General features: G+C 41.8%; 2 protein-coding genes across 2 annotated transcripts; both read left to right on the top strand.

Moving 5' to 3' along the window:
• Positions 1-1172: 1172 nt before the first annotated feature.
• Positions 1173-5963, top strand: LOC121530864 (beta-centractin-like). Its single transcript, XM_041836164.2, has 11 exons — positions 1173-1397; positions 2301-2365; positions 2485-2560; positions 2725-2850; positions 3025-3149; positions 3427-3643; positions 3782-3874; positions 4011-4185; positions 4316-4377; positions 4512-4552; positions 4658-5963. Exons 1-11 carry the CDS (start codon positions 1350-1352, stop codon positions 4758-4760), a joined length of 1131 nt encoding a protein of 376 aa, XP_041692098.1. The 5' UTR covers positions 1173-1349; the 3' UTR covers positions 4761-5963.
• A 4768-nt stretch (positions 5964-10731) lies between these two features.
• On the top strand, positions 10732-17682 carry LOC121530865 (BTB/POZ domain-containing protein KCTD9). The gene is made up of 12 exons (XM_041836165.2): positions 10732-10894; positions 13763-13884; positions 13988-14031; positions 14123-14219; positions 14351-14409; positions 14508-14636; positions 14800-14867; positions 14944-15039; positions 15145-15294; positions 15404-15509; positions 15613-15746; positions 15981-17682. Exons 1-12 carry the CDS (start codon positions 10847-10849, stop codon positions 16095-16097), a joined length of 1170 nt encoding a protein of 389 aa, XP_041692099.1. The 5' UTR covers positions 10732-10846; the 3' UTR covers positions 16098-17682.
• Positions 17683-17820: the final 138 nt, after the last annotated feature.

Raw genomic sequence — 17820 nt, 5'->3', positions numbered from 1 at the left:
TAAGAGCATTGAAGATGGGTCGTGGCTGGGTCTTCCAGCATGACAACGACCCGAAACACACAGCCAGGGCAACTAAGGAGTGTAAGAAGCATCTCAAGGTCCTGGAATGGCCTAGCCAGTCTCCAGACCTGAACCCAATAGAAAATCTTTGGAGGGAGCCGAAAGTCCGTATTGCCCAGCGACAGCCCCGAAACCTGAAGGATCTGGAGAAGGTCTGTATGGAGGAGTGGGCCAAAATCCCTGCTGCATTGTGTGCAAACCTGGTCAAGACCTACAGGAAACGTATGATCTCTGTAATTGCAAACAAAGGTTTCTGTACCAAATATTAAGTTCTGCTTTTCTGATGTATCAAATACTTATGTCATGCAATAAAATGCAAATTAATTACTTAAAAATCATACAATGTGATTTTCTGGATTTTTGTTTTAGATTCCGTCTCTCACAGTTGAAGTGTACCTATGATAAAAAATTACAGACCTCTACATGCTTTGTAAGTAGGAAAACCTGCAAAATCGGCAGTGTATCAAATACTTGTTCTCCCCACTGTATAATAGACTAACTGGGGAGGTGGTTTGCCACCTCAAAGTACTGCAATAAGAACAATGACTCTAATATTTGTGTAAACTCTTTGGAATAGTTGTGTTTTGTGGGTGTCACTGAGTAGGCTGATATCCCATTTCATGGGTGCACACTCCATAGATAAAGCTGTACAGTCCAATATGAATGTCCAATACACACAATAGACTGACTGGGGAAGGGATTTGCATTAAGAGCTATGACCTTAATATTTGTGTAAACTCTTTGGAATTGTAATCTGTGGGTGTCACCTAGTAGGTAGGCTGGCTGTACAGTGCACATATGTATGCCCCCAATGCAATTATGCAGTCTAATACATCCACAGAGGGATCTCAACCGTTTTTTTTTTGTCAAATTAATTATTATTGCGTTCCTTTTTAAGTTATGTAACAACATTCCAACCTCGTTTAACATAATCTAGTGGTCAAAATATGGCATTCTTCCACTACTTGTATCCGTTTCAGTTTCAAATGGGGAACTTTTATTTTGAAGGCAAACCGAAAATTCCACAATGTGGCTAGCTAAACTTCACCCGTCACCGTTTCACTTCCAATGACTTGCGATTGGGTTACTTCCAATGGCTTGCGATTGGCTTGTGTGGCTGTACGTTGACAACATGGCAAAAACAACGCTCAACTGTTAATCGCCCACTCTATCTAGCTAGCGATACATGTCTTTCTGCAGCGTTGCGCCACACAACAAGGCAGAATCAGCTAGCTACAATGCTAGGAAAAAGAGATTCATAAAGGACGGATATCTGTAATTTTATCACCATGGAGTCCTACGATATAATAGCAAATCAGCCTGTGGTTATTGATAATGTAAGTAGCCAAAGTTAGCTAGCGCGCCAACATCATTTGTAAATGAAACGGTAACTGAATTAGTCGAAAAGAAACGCATCATTCGCTAATGTTAGTTTGCTTTTCAATGTGTGGTGGTCGTTGTCTTGCTTATTGCTAACGTTAGCTAGCTAGCTAGCTGATTAGCCAGTAGTCTGCTTTTGCAAACCCTCTTTTATAGGCCAGATAGTTAACTAACAAGATTAGCTAGCTAAAGCCACATAGATCAAATATCTTTGCTAAAGCCACTGATTAGCATTGCGAATCAGTCAGTAGTAGCTAGTTAGTTACCTGCCATAGCGTTGTGAGATGGGAAGGGTGGTAACCAAGGCTAACAACAAGCTAACCTTAGATGGTTGCATCCCCAACCAATCCATCAGTATGCTAACTATGGGGAGCTCAGAGTAAAACAAATTATCTTATCTAGCTATTAAATAAGAAGTCTAGCCAACGTTAATTATGAAAGAAATGACATGAATGAGGAAACTAACTCATCATCTAGGCTAGATTATTAACAGCCTTTCTCTTCAGGCTACTTGATATCAGCATCATTGTGAAATAAAAGAAAGCATCATTTACTTATGCATCATTGTACTCCTGATCCTAATCAATACAAGGCATTAGAGTACAATAATTGATGAACACCAGGAAGGAACAGCATGTTTTTACTACTGATATTGGGGTCTGATACAGTAGTTTACAATAGGAGGCCGGCGTGCTGGTGTTTTGCCCCTCAGCACTGTCTCATGAATACTGACTGATATCACTTTACAAACAGGATGAACAGATGGGGCCAGAGACGCCCCCAGTCCCTATAATAAAATAATTAATTTATGTAGCCGACATTGTAAGGACCTACATTTTCTTACTTCTCTTCTCTTTCAGGGCTCCGGTGTTGTTAAAGCTGGTTTTGCAGGAGACCAGATCCCCAAATACTGCTTCCCAAACTAGTAAGATCTAACACTTCAGCCATCTCAACACTATAATATGAAATACTTAATGTATATGACTGAAATGCTTTGTTTGAATGAAAAGTGTATGTAAAATTATCCATGTGTTTACCTGCTAGTGTGGGTCGTCCAAAGCATGTTCGGGTGATGGCAGGTGCTCTGGAAGGAGATCTCTTCATTGGCCCAAAAGCGGAGGTACAGTGCTCTACTAAGACTGATGCCTGTGGCACTGATAATGTAAAAGGCTTTATGGTGTATGCCTATATGTAGGCTGTTATTACACTAAATCTGTATTTTTAATAGAATAGAGTACTTTGGCCGCTATTCCCAAGACTGTTGATCTCTCCATGTGTTTGTAGGAACACAGGGGGCTACTTTCTGTGCGGTACCCTATGGAGCATGGTATTGTGAAGGACTGGAATGATATGGAGCGCATCTGGCAATATGTGTACTCTAAGGAGCAACTACAGACCTTCTCTGAAGAGGTATTTTTGTCTGGTTTCTGTGACACACGCTTATTCTGGGTACTTTTAATTTGACCATGAGAGCTGGTGTTCTCTCAGGGCTTCTTGAAGTGAATATGTATGTGATTGTGGGGTTTTAGTTTTTTTACTGTTTCACTGCATTTACTTTTTTGCATTTCTCCTAATGTCCTTTAGCATCCTGTGCTGCTAACAGAGGCCCCCTTGAACCCAAGTAAAAACCGGGAGCGTGCAGCAGAGGTGTTCTTTGAGACCTTCAATGTACCAGCGCTCTTCATCTCCATGCAGGCAGTATTAAGCTTGTGAGTCTCTTGTTTGCCAGTGTAATGTTGGGCATACCGGTACATTAATATTATTATTATTACATTAAAGGATTTCACCCCCAGAGGAGGAAAATGGTCGTTAATAGTTACCACAGCCACATAGTCATAAAACCCCTCCTATGGATGTGGTAACTAGTGACAACTAAGGAAAACCTAGACTAATATGACATGTAATACATTAGTAACTGTAGAGATATGAAAATGATCATTAGCATAAAACACTGTTAACAGTTTTGAATGTCTCTGGATATTGCAGATATGCCACAGGCCGGACAACAGGAGTGGTGCTGGATGCTGGTGATGGGGTCACCCATGCTGTGCCCATCTATGAAGGCTTTGCCATCCCTCACTCTATCATGCGGGTGGACATTGCTGGGCGTGATGTCTCACGCTACCTACGCCTGCTCCTGCGCAAGGAAGGCTATGACTTCCACACTTCAGCTGAGTTTGAGGTCGTGCGCACTATCAAAGAGGTATGGATTAGGAAATTGTGTTGCATTTTTGATGGGGTCAAAAATAGTTTTATAAATTCACAAGACACTATCAGTCCTGTTATTTGTTTCATTCTTTGTCCTTGACACCTGTCACCCTCATTTTGTTTACCTCTGCAGAGAGCATGTTACCTATCTCTGAACCCACAAAAAGATGAGACCTTGGAGACAGAGAAGGCGCAGTACACTCTTCCTGATGGCAGCACATTGGATGTGAGTCATATTGGATGCATTCTCAAAATGTTTCTAAGATTTAGTGTTCTGGAAGTTAAATATTACTACTTTGACATTAACATATAAGCTGTTGTATTTATACTGAAGCATTGAGAACTTGTTATCCCCTGTGTAGATTGGCCCTGCTCGGTTCCGAGCCCCAGAGCTCCTCTTCCGTCCAGACCTGATAGGGGACGAGAGTGAAGGAATTCACGAGGTTCTGGCTTTTGCTATCCAGAAGTCCGACATGGACCTGCGACGTACACTCTTTTCCAACATTGTCCTCTCTGGGGGCTCCACACTCCTCAAAGGTATGGACTAGAGTTCTGTCCCACCAATTACATAGAGGACTGCAGCAAACAAACTTCTCACTCCACTCCTTCAGCATTGGCTAATTGTATTAATCTCAATCTGTTTACTTTCTTTTTTTTTGTCCAAAAGGTTTTGGTGACCGGTTGTTAAGTGAAGTGAAAAAGTTGGCACCTAAAGATGTGAAAATAAAGGTATTATCTGCCTTAACCTTGGGGCCTTATTTACCTATGTATGAGCACTGAGCAGCAATTTCAATGTAGTAAATGTTTAATGTTGGTGCAACATACTTTCTGAACTAGTTTATTTCCCTGTTTTACTCTGTTAGATCTCTGCACCTCAAGAACGACTCTACTCCACGTGGATAGGGTAAGTAACGTCATGTGATCAGCCACACTCCGATTAAACAGATTAGTCTCTGTTTGTTTCCAGAGTAATGGACAGGAATGATCCTCTCTTGTTGCATGCTTTAAGGGGCTCCATCCTTGCGTCACTGGACACCTTCAAGAAGATGTGGGTTTCAAAGAAGGAGTATGAGGAAGACCGAGCACGTGCCATCCATCGGAAGACCTTCTGAAGAGGCTGGCGTTGCTCCTATTCTGCCAAAAAAAAAAAACTGTCTCAAGTCCACCAACTACTCCACTACACCCCCTTCCCCATTACCCCTATGATGTGGAGAGCCCATGGCATGCCTTCTACTGACTCCCCTACACATGCCATATGACGGGGAAACTGGCCAGGACTGGCAAAGTGTTGGCCAGCATTTACCAGACAGACCAGAACCTGTCCCAATGACAAGGCTTTAAGTTGCATCTCTTGATATTGGGGATTATTATTATTTTTTGCATCAAGCTGCATTGCTTGATGCAAATTCTGTATTTATTCTAGTGTGTGTTATGCCCCATATGAAATGGATCATAAAATCCATCACTTAAATTACAATGAAGGTGAACATTCTGCTTTACGTTGATAGATTCAATTAAGACTTTTGTTTTTACCTTTTGGGCATAGTTACTGTGGCACATTAAACGGAGTGTGCAAAGATACCTTAAGAGCTTGTTAGTATAAAGTTATTGTTTCCTTATTTCCCACAGTCTTAAAATATGACCCAGTGTACTGTAACTTACACCTCTCGACTCCATTTGGGTACATTGAAGTGTTGCTTCATATTCAGCTGTTGAAAGATGAAAGACACAGATGGATAAATAAATAAATAAAAAGTGCAGATGTTGCAATTTCTGACCAGAACTTTCCCTTATTTCAAACCCAAGTGGATGTAAATTGTATTGAAAATATTTGATGATCAGTTTATCACATTTAACTCAACATTGTAAGGGGACTAACATTAAGTCTTGAGTGGACCATATGGTTAAAAGCACTTTCAGTGTCAGATTGATGGAGAATATTCTGACTGAATTTGTATCCAAACTGGTATGGTTTGCTTCATCTAATTAATTTAACTGCACCGAAAGGAATACTGTTTCTGCAGGATATTTGCAATCTAAACTGAATTGATTACTGACTTCATTTTAGATCAAAATATGTATTGTTTTAGTTTCAAGAGGAACCCTGTGACCATATCCTGCTGGTATAATGACTCCTATAGGCAAATACTAACACCAAAATTAACAGTATTGCAAAAAAAAAAAAAAAAAAAGCCTTTCATTACAATACAGTTGTTGACTCTGCTGGGATGTGGTAATTTTTGTTATGCTGAATACATTAGCAACGCTGATGTAACTTAAGATTTTGAATAAAATTGCAAAATAATATAAATGTGCACTACATTTGTTCAGTTTCTTTGGTGGAAAATACTTAAGGTGGCTCCTTGGGATGTCGAGCTCTGACATCACCCCATTGAAGTTAATTTAATCAAATCAAAATGTTAAGTCACATGTACTGAATACAACAGGTGTAGACCTATAAATATCACATTTACATAAGTGCACTGCTCAAAAAAATAAAGGGAACACTTAAACAACACAATGTAACTCCAAGTCAATCACACTTCTGTGAAATCAAACTGTCCACTTAGGAAGCAACACTGATTGACAACAAATTTCACATGCTGTTGTGCAAATGGAATAGACAACAGGTGGAAATTATAGGCAATTAGCAAGACACCCCCAATAAAGGACTGGTTTTGCAGGTGGTGACCACAGACCACTTCTCAGTTCCTATGCTTCCTGGCTGATGTTTTGGTCACTTTTGAATGCTGGCGGTGCTTTCACTCTAGTGGTAGCATGAGACGGAGTCTACAACCCACACAAGTGGCTCAGGTAGTGCAGCTCATCCAGGATGGCACATCAATGCGAGCTGTGGCAAGAAGGTTTGCTGTGTCTGTCAGCGTAGTGTCCAGAGCATGGAGGCGCTACCTGGAGACAGGCCAGTACATCAGGAGACGTGGAGGAGGCCGTAGGAGGGCAACAACCCAGCAGCAGGACTGCTACCTCCGCCTTTGTGCAAGGAGGAGCAGGAGGAGCACTGCCAGAGCCCTGCAAAATGACCTCCAGCAGGCCACAAATGTGCATGTGTCTGCTCAAACGGTCAGAAGCAGACTCCATGAGGGTGGTATGAGGGCCCGACGTCCACAGGTGGGGGTTGTGCTTACAGCCCAACACCGTGCAGGACGTTTGGCATTTGCCAGAGAACACCAAGATTGGCAAATTCGCCACTGGCGCCCTGTGCTCTTCACAGATGAAAGCAGGTTCACACTGAGCACATGTGACAGACGTGACAGAGTCTGGAGACGCCGTGGAGAACGTTCTGCTGCCTGCAACATCCTCCAGCATGACCGTTTTGGCGGTGGGTCAGTCATGGTGTGGGGTGGCATTGCTTTGGGGGGCCGCACAGCCCTCCATGTGCTCGCCAGAGGTAGCCTGACTGCCATTAGGTACCGAGATGAGATCCTCAGACCCCTTGTGAGACCATATGCTGGTGCGGTTGGCCCTGGGTTCCTCCTAATAATATAATATAATAATATAATATAATAATATGCCATTTAGCAGACGCTTTTATCCAAAGCGACTTAGTCATGCGTGCATACATTTTTTTTTGTGTGTGTGTATGGGTGGTCCCGGGGATCGAACCCACTACCCTGGCGTTACAAGCGCCGTGCTCTACCAGCTGAGCTACTGAGGACCACTGAAGACAATGCTAGACCTCATGTGGCTGGAGTGTGTCAGCAGTTCCTGCAAGAGGAAGGCATTGATGCTATGGACTGGCCCGCCCGTTCCCCAGACCTGAATCCAATTGAGCACATCTGGGACATCATGTCTCGCTCCATCCACCAACGCCACGTTGCACCACAGACTGTCCAGGAGTTGGCGGATGCTTTAGTCCAGGTCTGGGAGGAGATCCCTCAGGAGACCATCAGCCACCTCATCAGGAGCATGCCCAGGCGTTGTAGGGAGGTCATACAGGCACGTGGAGGCCACACACACTACTGAGCCTCATTTTGACTTGTTTTAAGGACATTACATCAAAGTTGGATCAGCCTGTAGTGTGGTTTTCCACTTTAATTTTGAGGGTGACTCCAAATCCAGACCTCCATGGGTTGATACATTTGATTTCCATTGATAATTTTTGTGTGATTTTGTTGTCAGCACATTCAACTATGTAAAGAAAAAAGTATTTAATAAGATTATTTCATTCATTCAGATCTAGGATGTGTTATTTTAGTGTTCCCTTTATTTTTTTGAGCAGTGTATTTAGACCCTTTACTCAGTACTTTGTTGAAGCACCTTTGGCAGCGATTACAGCCTTGAGTCTTCTTGGGTATGATGCTACAAGCTTGGCACACCTGTATTTGGGGAGTTTCTCCCATTCTTCTCTGCAGCTCCTCTCAAGCTCTGTCAGGTTGGATGGGGAGCGTCGCTGCACAGCTATTTTAAGGTCTCTCCAGAGATGTCAGATCGGGTTCAAGTCTGGGTTCTGGCTGGGCCACTCAAGGACATTCAGAGACTTGTCCCAAAGCCACTCCTGCGTTGTCTTGGCTGTGTGCGTAGGGTCGTTGTCCTGTTGGAAGGTGAACCTTCACCTCAGTCGGAGGTCCTGAGCGCTCTGGAGCAGGTCCCAGGGTTGTGGGTTCGATTCCCATGGGGGTCCTGTATGAAAATATATGCACTCACTAACTGTAAGTCGCTCTGGATAAGAGCGTCTGCTAAATTACTAAAATGTTTTCATCAAGGAGCTCTCTGTACTTTGCTCGGTTTGTCTTTCCCCTCGATCCTGGCTAGTCTCCCAGTCCCTGCCACTGAAAAACATGCTTCACCGTAGGGATGGTGCCAGGTTTCCTCCTGACAAGACGCTTGGCATTCAGGCCAAAGAGTTCAATCTTGGTTTCATCAGACCAGAGAATCTTGTTTCTCATGGTCGGAGAGTCCTTTAGGGTGCCTTTTGGCATACTCCGAGCTGGCTGTCATGTGCCTTTTACTGAGGAGTAGCTTCCGTCTGGCCACTCTACCATAAAGGTCTGATTGGTGGAGTGCTGCAGAGATGGTTGTCCTTCTGGAAGATTCTCCCATCTCAACAGAGGAACTCGAGCTCTGTCAGTGACCATTGGGTTCTTGGTCACCTCCCTGACCAAGGCCCTTCTCCCCCGATTGCTCAGTTTGGCCGGGCGGCCAGCTCGGTACCCTTCCCCAGATCTGCGCCTCGACACAATCCTGTCTCTGAGCTCTATGGACAATTCCTTCGACATAATGGCTTGGTTTTTGCGCTGACATGCACTGTCAACTGTGGGACCTTTATATAGACAGGTGTATGCCTTTCCAAATCATGTCCAATCAATTGAATTTACCACAGGTGGACTCCAATCAAGTTGTAGAAACATCTCAAGGATGATCAATGGAAACAGGATGCAGCGGAGCAAAAATTTGAGTCTCATATCAAAGGGTCTGAATACTTAAGTAAATAAGGTATGTTTAGTTTTTTTCATAAATTTGCAAAGATTTCTAAAAACCTGTTTTCGCTATGTCATTGAGAGTAGGTTGATGAGGAAAAACATTAATTTAATCCATTTTAGAATAAGGCTGTAGCGTAACAAAATGTGGAAAAAGGGAAGGGGTGTGAATACTTTCCGAATGCACTGTATATACAGGGGGTACGTGTACCGAGTCAATGTGCGGGGGTACAGGTTAGTCGAGGTAACATGTATATATACACACTACATGACCAAAAGTATGTGGACCCCTACTATTCCAACAACTCATTCCAAAATCATGGGCATTAATCCCCTGCGGGGACTTGCTTCCATTCATCCACAAGAACATTAGTGAGATTGGGCTCGCAGTCAGTGTTCCAATTCATCCCAAAAGTGTTCGAAGGGGTTGAGGTCAGGGCTCTGTACTGGCCAGTCAAGTTCTTCCACACTGATCTTGACAAACTGTTTCATTGTCATGCTGAAACAGGAAAGGGCCTTCCCCAAACTGTTGCCACAAAGTTGGAAGCACAGAATAATTTACATCATTTAGCAGAATGTCATTGTATGCTGTAGCGTTAAGATTTCCCTTCGCTGGAACTAAGGGGCCAAGCCCGAACCATGAAAATAGATAATAAATAGCTAGTAGCAACAGCGTAATAAAAATGGGGTCTATGCAAATAGTCTGGGTAGCCATTTTATTAATTGTTCAGCAGTCTTATGGCTTGGGGGTAGAAGCTGTTAAGGAGCCTTTTGGACCTAGACTTGGCGCTCCGGTACTGCTTGCCGTGGGGTAGCAGAGAGAACAGTCTATGACTAGGGTGGCTGGAGTCTTTGACAATTTTTTGGGCCTTTCTCTGACACTGCCTAGTATAGAGGTCCTGGATGGCAGGAAGCTTGGCCCCAGTGATGTACTGGACCGTACGCATCACCTTCTGTCGCGCCTTACGGTCGGATGCCGAGCAGTTGCCATACCAGGCGGTGATGCAAACAGGTAGGATGCTCTTGATGGTGAGCTGTAGAACTTTCTGAGGATCTGGGGACCCATGCCAAATCTTTTTAGTGTCCTGAGTCTTCTGTCTTCTTCGGCTCTTCAGTCTTAGTCCAGTCGCTGAAGATAGCGTCCCCTCTTATAGGGGCACCTGTACTCCTATTGGCTGCAGGTGTGTGCATAATTTTGTTTCAGGCTGTTTGCTGCCTAGGCAGCGGGGTAAACCAATAGGAGCAGATCTCCCCTATGGGGCGGAGCTCCACGATATAGAACAGCTAGTTTTCAGTTTCCCATCCCCACTCAGACCACTCCCAGACAGTCTTAGCAAAATTATTGCTTGAGAAATTGCTCTTTGCTAGGAATCTATTTTTGTTCCTTTAAAAAAAAATTGGAAAACTATCACAGTAAGGTACTTCATTTTTACCCAGAAATTATTTGATATTGAGATAAAACCGGCTGCATTGGATCTTTAAAGTATTACTGACGGCACACACCGGCGTGCAAAACGAGTACACCCAATGATGGCCCCTGATTGCCTCAACTACTTTCTGATTCAAAATGTGATTGGTGTGAGGCTGAATTCCTAAGTAATATGCCCATTCCATTGGTTGGTTGGAGTTAACCAATGCTCAAGGTTGTCTTCTTGCGGTTTCGTCCCACTGTCAAGTCTGCTAGCTAGCTACCTCTGGAGCATCCTACTGGGGCTCATTGTTCTAGGAGTAGTATTATTAGTATTAGCTTATTACAAAGAATGAGAAGAGTTACGCTTTTTGTGAACGGGACGTCCAAAAATGGCAAGGTGCGTACAGTTAGCTTAGCTATGGAGGTAACATAGGTTGGACTAGCTAGCTAGCTAATTTAATGCGGCCTTAGCGTCGACGCAACTAAGCGACTCTTAACAGCCAAATGTCCTAACAAACTGGTTTAGTTGCGTCGAAGCTATGCGGACTATAGAATTTGTGTAGCTAGCTAATGTCAGTAGTGGAAAAAGTACCCAATCGTCATACTTTAGTAAAAAGTAAAAGATACCTTAATAGAAAAAAATGACTCAAGTAAAAGTCACCCAGTAAAATACTACTTGAGTAAAAGTATTTTTGTTTTAAATATACTTAAGTATCAAAAGTCAAAGTATAAATCATTTAAAATTCCTTATATTAAGAAAACCAGACGGCACCATTCTTGTTTTATTTATAGATAGCCAGGGGCACGCTCCAACACTCAGACATCATTTACAAACGAAGCATGTGTTTAGTGAGTCCGCCAGATCAGATGCAGTAGGGATGACCAGGGATGTTCTCTTGATAAGTGAATTAGACACTTTTCCTTTCCTTTCTAAGCATTCAAAATGTCACGAGTACTTTTGGGTGTCAGGGAAAATTAATGGAGTAAAAAGTAAAATGTTCTTTAGGAATGTAGTTAAGAAAAAGTTGTCAAAGATATAAATAGTAAAGTACAGATAACCCAAAAAACTACTTAAGTAGTACTTTCAAGTATTTTTACTTAAGTACTTTACACCTCTGGCTAACGTTACGAGCTAATGCTAGCTAGTTAGTTGTTATCGTTTGTTTGGCATTGAGAACACGAACAAACGTAGTTAACTCATTTCCCAGTTGCTAGCTAGCTTACTATCTGGCTACATTAAAAGGTAGACAAAACAATATGACATCATCATTCAAAATGGGGCCACTTCCTGCTTACAGACGTCAACAACAGTGTTTTGAAACCAACAACATTTAAACCTGCCACCCACCATTGTCTCTTCCCAATGTTGGTATGTCTCAAGGGAGGGGGCACATTTGGAAGAACAGAGGGATATCCTACGATGCAAGTTAGATCTACTAAGGGTTTTCTAAAGCTAACCAGCCTCAGTTAGGTTCACATTCCATCTCAGGCTTCATCCATACTACGATGGCGGATATTGCTTGTCGCCAACTCTAGCAGGCTTGTAACTGCGAGTGCATTTCGCACATGGCTAGTCGATCACTAGCCCTTGATCATGACTCTCAGTTCCATTACATTACACAAATCATTGGATTAAGGAGTGTTCTGTACAGGGGAGTTTTGTTAAGCGCCCCAAACGCTCAATCTGAACATTAACATGTGTCGCTTGCGGTACGGTTTTGGAAGCCTTATTTTACATATCAGCAAGAAATAATAATAATACTTTTTTTAAATGGTTAAATTGATACCTTGATAGGGTTAGTGTTCCCTCACGGCCATGTCTCCATGTTGCAGGGCTTGTTTGCGGAAAACAGACGGACGACGAGGTTTCCACCTGTGCTAATTAAGCAATAAGGCCTGAGGGGGTGTGGTATATGGCAATATACCACGGCTAAGGGCTGTTCTTAAGCATGACGCAACACAGAGTTCCTGGATACAGCCCTTAGCCATGGTATATTGGCCATATACCACAAACCCCAGAGGTGCCTTATTGCTATTATAAACTGGTTACCAATGTAATTAGAGCAGTATAAAGAAATGTTTTGTCATACCCGTGGTATATGGTCAGATGTACCACGGCTGTCAGCCAATCAGCATTCAGGGCTTGAACCACCCAGTTTATAATTAGCTATATAGCATGCGCCGAACACCTGTGTGTAAGCGTAACTCGGGAAGTGTAGTTTCAACAGATAGGGGCACCCATAGCTGTATGGATCTGTGCAAAAATTCTACTGTAAGTGTATCTTTTTTATTTGAAGGATTCTTTCTCGCTGATGAAAGATAAGGGCCATATGTTTCGGAAACCGTAGCGCAAGCGATGATTATTGACTTTTCTAAACCTTAAAACACAGCGTCGGGATTGTAGTTCACGTGAGCCAGTCGTTGGCGACGCAAATGGCTGAAAACTGTAGGGAGAAGGCAGAATGCCGCCCAGAGTTTTCTCTCGAATTACAAATTCTTCATTGAGACAATGCTGAAACATCAATCCATGGGTGAGTCAGTGCCACATTTTCATTTGTTCCAAAATCAAAATGAAAGAAAAGTTGTCTTGCAAATTCAGCAGGCTATGGCTTTTAGAAGTTCCGTCTTTATTTTATTACTTATTATTATCGTTAATGCCGTCTTTGGTGTGCTTTGCACAAGCATCTTTTTCCCCACTCCTATCGATATTTATTTTTTATTTAGTCATACAAAAGTGTTACATTGTGTGAAGTTTACTAAATGTGTAATGTGCTATATTTTAACATGGCTATTTTTAACACACAATCTTTTTTTAAATTAATAAAATATTTAATCTGTTGTCTTCCTCAAATGAAGGGGATGATGACTCTTTGCAAGAGGGAGGGAATCTGATTTCATTGGTCCTTAAACTCACAGCTCAGTAATTTCATTCAGAGTAAGTAGAGTTATCCGTGATTTAGGCTGCCCCGGAGCATGTTAGTTCTGAAGGATTCGTTGCCATAGAAATTTACCTGGCTAAAAGGTGAGCCACTTTCGTATAACCGGTTATCCCGAGTTGAACTCAGAGTTGACCAAAGATAAATCGCTAACTCCTGGCAGTCTTGGTAGATTTGAACTTTGTTGTTGTTATCTTTCTATAAGCAGTGATCCAGCTGTGTATCATCATGTCATATTGCTAAGTTTACCTTTAAGTGTGCTAGCAAGAAATAAAGGGTTTGCCCAAATCAGTCTGTTTTGTGACAATAACTCTGTTTTCCTTTATTAGGTTGTAGCTGTGTATGGGACCTTGGCCGACCTGTTATCTGTAGCAAGCAATAAGTTGGGAATCAAAGCCTGTAATTTATACAATGGAAAAGGTGGTCTTATAGATGACATAGCGCTCATCAGGTATTGTTAATTTCCTTCAACACTTTGTAGTTTCATGCACTTGGAAGGTCCTTACTCCTGCCAATATTGCATATTAATTTCTCTACTATTCCTTCTTATATAGGGATGATGATGTTTTGTATGTCTCAGAGGGAGACCCCTTTTTTGGTGAGTTTGTGTCAAATTCTTTCCTTGCAAACCATTTAGTTCTGAGGAATGAGGTGGTGAGTTATCCCTCTGAATACTGTTATTATCTTAGACCCACAGAATGATGTCAGGGCTACAGACGATCGGCCTGGGGCACACACCGATTGGCTGACGCTTAATATTGGAGGGCGTCTCTTCACCACCACACGGTAAGCAATGGAGGAGTTATTTCCATGGTCTATGAACATCAAAAGTCACAAATGAACATCTCTGTCAGTATTATTGATATCCACTTTATTCTTTGGTCACTCCTTTCCTCACAAACTAATATTTTTTACAGGAGCACCTTGGTCAGCAAGGAGCCGGAGAGCATGCTCGCTCACATGTTTCGGGAGAAGGGTAAAAATAATTAAGTCTGTCACATCTACCACTAACTCTGCTACCTTTTTCTTTTGTGATTTACCCATAATGATGGCCCCTCTATCCTTGCTCTGCAGATGTATGGGGTAACAAGCAGGATGAATGTGGGGCTTACCTTATTGATCGCAGCCCAGAATACTTCGAGCCTATTCTTAATTACCTGCGACATGGCCAGCTCATTATCAATGAAGGAATCAATTTGCTTGGTAAGTATGGCATTTACAGCCAGAACAGTCATTACCTTTATTCTACGATACTGCTCACAGATTAATGAGAACACTTCAGTTGTGCATGTTGAATACAGTATGTAGATTTCTGAAATCTTGACAATATATTGCCTAAAATCAGTAAATACAATTTGTGTTTCAGGGGTTTTGGAGGAGGCCCGTTTCTTTGGAATTGAGCTGCTTGCTGAGCAGTTGGAAGTAGCAATAAAGGTGAAGAACTCAAGCTACATATTTCAAATTATTTATTTAATTTCATCACAGCATATTGATCCATGCTTTTCTCCAGAATAACCAGCCACCTGAGGACCACTCTCCCATCTCTCGCAAGGAGTTTGTTCGGTTTCTGCTGGCTACACCCACCAAATCAGAGCTCCGCTGTCAGGTAAAACGCAACACATTTGCAACAAGCACAACGCACTGTTGAACATTAGATGCAGTCTAACTAACATGACATGTGAAACTGACAAATAATACCTCTATCCACAAGGGACTTAATTTCAGTGGTGCTGATCTCTCTCGCCTCGACTTGCGCTACATCAACTTCAAGATGGCCAACCTGAGTCGCTGCAACCTGACACATGCCAACCTATGCTCTTCAAACCTGGAGCGCGCTGACCTCTCTGGGGCCAACCTCGATGTGAGCCCATAGCTCCTTTATTAGCCTATGAAACCTACCTGTTACAGCGTGTCAACATTTCAGAAATGTGCAGTATTTTGTAGGGACTGATTTTGTCTTTCTGTTTTAGGGTGCTAACTTGCAGGGTGTGAAGATGCTCTGTTCAAATGCTGAGGGGGCGTCTCTCAAAGGATGCAATTTTGAGGACCCATCTGGACTAAAGGCCAACTTAGAGGGTAAGCTTTCTAATGTATTTGTATGATAAGAGGAATGACAAATATGGAACTGATAACACTTGTATAACCTCTGGTGTTGAACATCTAATTTCTGTCTTATTAGGTGCCAATCTGAAAGGGGTTGACATGGAGGGAAGTCAGATGACGGGAATTAACCTGCGTGTGGCCACTCTCAAAAATGCTAAGCTGAAGAACTGTAACCTGCGGGGTGCCACTTTGGCAGGAACCGATCTTGAGGTAACCTGAGGGCATTTAAGAGGATTAACCTTGAGACAAAAAAATTAAGTCAATCTGAACAAATGGCATTAGACAGCTCTTGTAATCATTTTATGTTTGTTGTTGAAGGTTTGTCAGTTAGATACCATGAAGTTGTCCATCCTAAGATAACTGTATTATTGCAGTTTTATTACCGTGACATCTAAGGTCAGTACCAAGAATACTGACTGTTGAGTTTGGTTTTACTCCTCACAGAACTGTGATCTGTCTGGCTGCGACCTACAAGAGGCCAACTTGAGAGGGTCCAATGTGAAGGGGGCCATTTTTGAAGAGATGCTGACTGCATTGCACATGTCTCAGAGTGTTAGATAACTCTCCTGCACAATCCACCTGGGTTCAGGCTGGTTAATCTCATGGATGCCTGGCAACGGTCTTCATTTGCCAGCCAATTCCACCCACCCCTACTATCAAGCTTCTTGGACCCTTATGCAATACAGGTAGTTTTCTGTACATCCCTGGCATTCCAGCTCATATACTAGCTTTAAATAATTTGCACTAGAGCACATTCAGGGATATTTGTTTCCGTTATGTAGTGGAAGCTTTTACGTGTCTCTCTCTTTCCTTATTTTTCCCCAAAACCAAAATATTTAATGTTTTTATGTATGTTTACTATTATGTCTGGATTCAATCCTACCTTATTACTATTCTTTTTAATTCTGGATGTATACACACTTTCTTGATTATTTAACGCAATGTTTCTGAAAGTCAAAGATTATCAAACTATAAGTGCATGAAGGTTTTAAGTAACAATATAAGGGCCTCAATCAAGACTGTGGCATAGCAGAAGTGGGAGGTGGCATGGTGTGACTGTACATTCTTATCAATGTACTTAGTTTTATGCCAGATATGCTTTATGATTAGGAGAATGTTAATTTTCTAAGCCAAAGCCATACCGTAGCATGATCAAAATGGCAAAATAGTTTGTTGTTATTGCACCACCTAATTATGCTGTGGATTTTCTTATAATACTGTGGCTGTTGAAACAGTATTCAACAGAATTTCAAGTATGCAATGTACTCTTCCTTGAATATCACTGAAGTCAAAAGCTGCCTGTCGTTTTGTTTGGATGTTCTCTGTGAATCTACCTCCTTATTTTTTTTACCCCTTTCTGATGTATCTCTAGTTGCATGCATTTCACAGTGGTTTTTGCTTCTTGTATGAAATCCATTATTCATCATATCCAAATATGATAAGCAAATAATCAAAGTGAATAAGATGTTTTTTTAATAGTGTTACTGTCATGTTCAAGCTTGTGGATCACCTAGTTGTACGAGGAAGATAGTTGTATAACAACACTCCCCTCACAATGAATTGCATATAATTCAATCATGTTTTGAAATTATACTTTGCACAAATCTGTCTTAAATTAAAAATGTTGTTCACCGTCTTCTGTTATACTCACTCGCAGGTCACCAACAAGTAGAATGTGGTTCTTGTAACAATGTTTTTTTTTTTTTTTTATCCAGTGCTTCCAAAACGTGTAAATTATTAGGATAGCAAAACATTATCACTGCTGGACTGTGATTTTAACAATCTCATGTCAGTTTGTTTAAGAAAATGTCTGCATGTTTAAAGACTGTATTTTACCAGTCTTCGACTGGTGAATTTCCTCTAGGTGTATCTTTTTGAGATGCAATATTCTCTCTCTATACTCTATTCCACAGTAGGTACTCTTCTGTCGCAATAATGAAGGCAATCATAAAGAATATTGCACCTTGAGTGTGGAGATCGTCAATATCAGAACCTTGTAGAAAAGAACAATGGTTATTTATTTTGATATAACATATTGAATAAATATGGAATGAAAGTTAGTTAAAGACTGGGTGTGTTTCTCTTCCTCCCCTGTCTATAATTATTGCACTCAAGCACAAAATTGTATTTCAATAAATTACTGTTCTCAATAAACAAAAGCCACTGTGTAATTACTTGTGCAAATGAAATACTGGTATCCTTTCACTAACTTCCCAGAAGAACACCAAGACCCTGTGCCTAATTCATTTCATTGTTGCTGCTGTAAAAGTGCACAATCGTTCCC

The sequence above is a fragment of the Coregonus clupeaformis genome, chromosome 18 (assembly GCF_020615455.1).
Source record: "Coregonus clupeaformis isolate EN_2021a chromosome 18, ASM2061545v1, whole genome shotgun sequence".
NCBI lineage: Eukaryota > Metazoa > Chordata > Actinopteri > Salmoniformes > Salmonidae > Coregonus > Coregonus clupeaformis.
The sequence above is the reverse complement of the archived record's forward strand: the minus strand, read 5'-3'. Positions and strand labels throughout refer to the sequence as shown.

Excerpts from the sequence above, each read along its gene's own strand:
- LOC121530864 (XM_041836164.2), top strand. The coding sequence starts at position 1,350 with ATGGAGTCCTACGATATAATAGCAAATCAGCCTGTGGTTATTGATAAT. Across the intron at positions 2,561-2,724 it reads TCATTGGCCCAAAAGCGGAG|GAACACAGGGGGCTACTTTC; the intron begins GTACAGTGCTCT and ends ATGTGTTTGTAG. Across the intron at positions 2,851-3,024 it reads TACAGACCTTCTCTGAAGAG|CATCCTGTGCTGCTAACAGA; the intron begins GTATTTTTGTCT and ends AATGTCCTTTAG.
- LOC121530865 (XM_041836165.2), top strand. The coding sequence starts at position 10,847 with ATGAGAAGAGTTACGCTTTTTGTGAACGGGACGTCCAAAAATGGCAAG. Across the intron at positions 14,868-14,943 it reads AGTTGGAAGTAGCAATAAAG|AATAACCAGCCACCTGAGGA; the intron begins GTGAAGAACTCA and ends GCTTTTCTCCAG. Across the intron at positions 15,510-15,612 it reads ACTAAAGGCCAACTTAGAGG|GTGCCAATCTGAAAGGGGTT; the intron begins GTAAGCTTTCTA and ends CTGTCTTATTAG.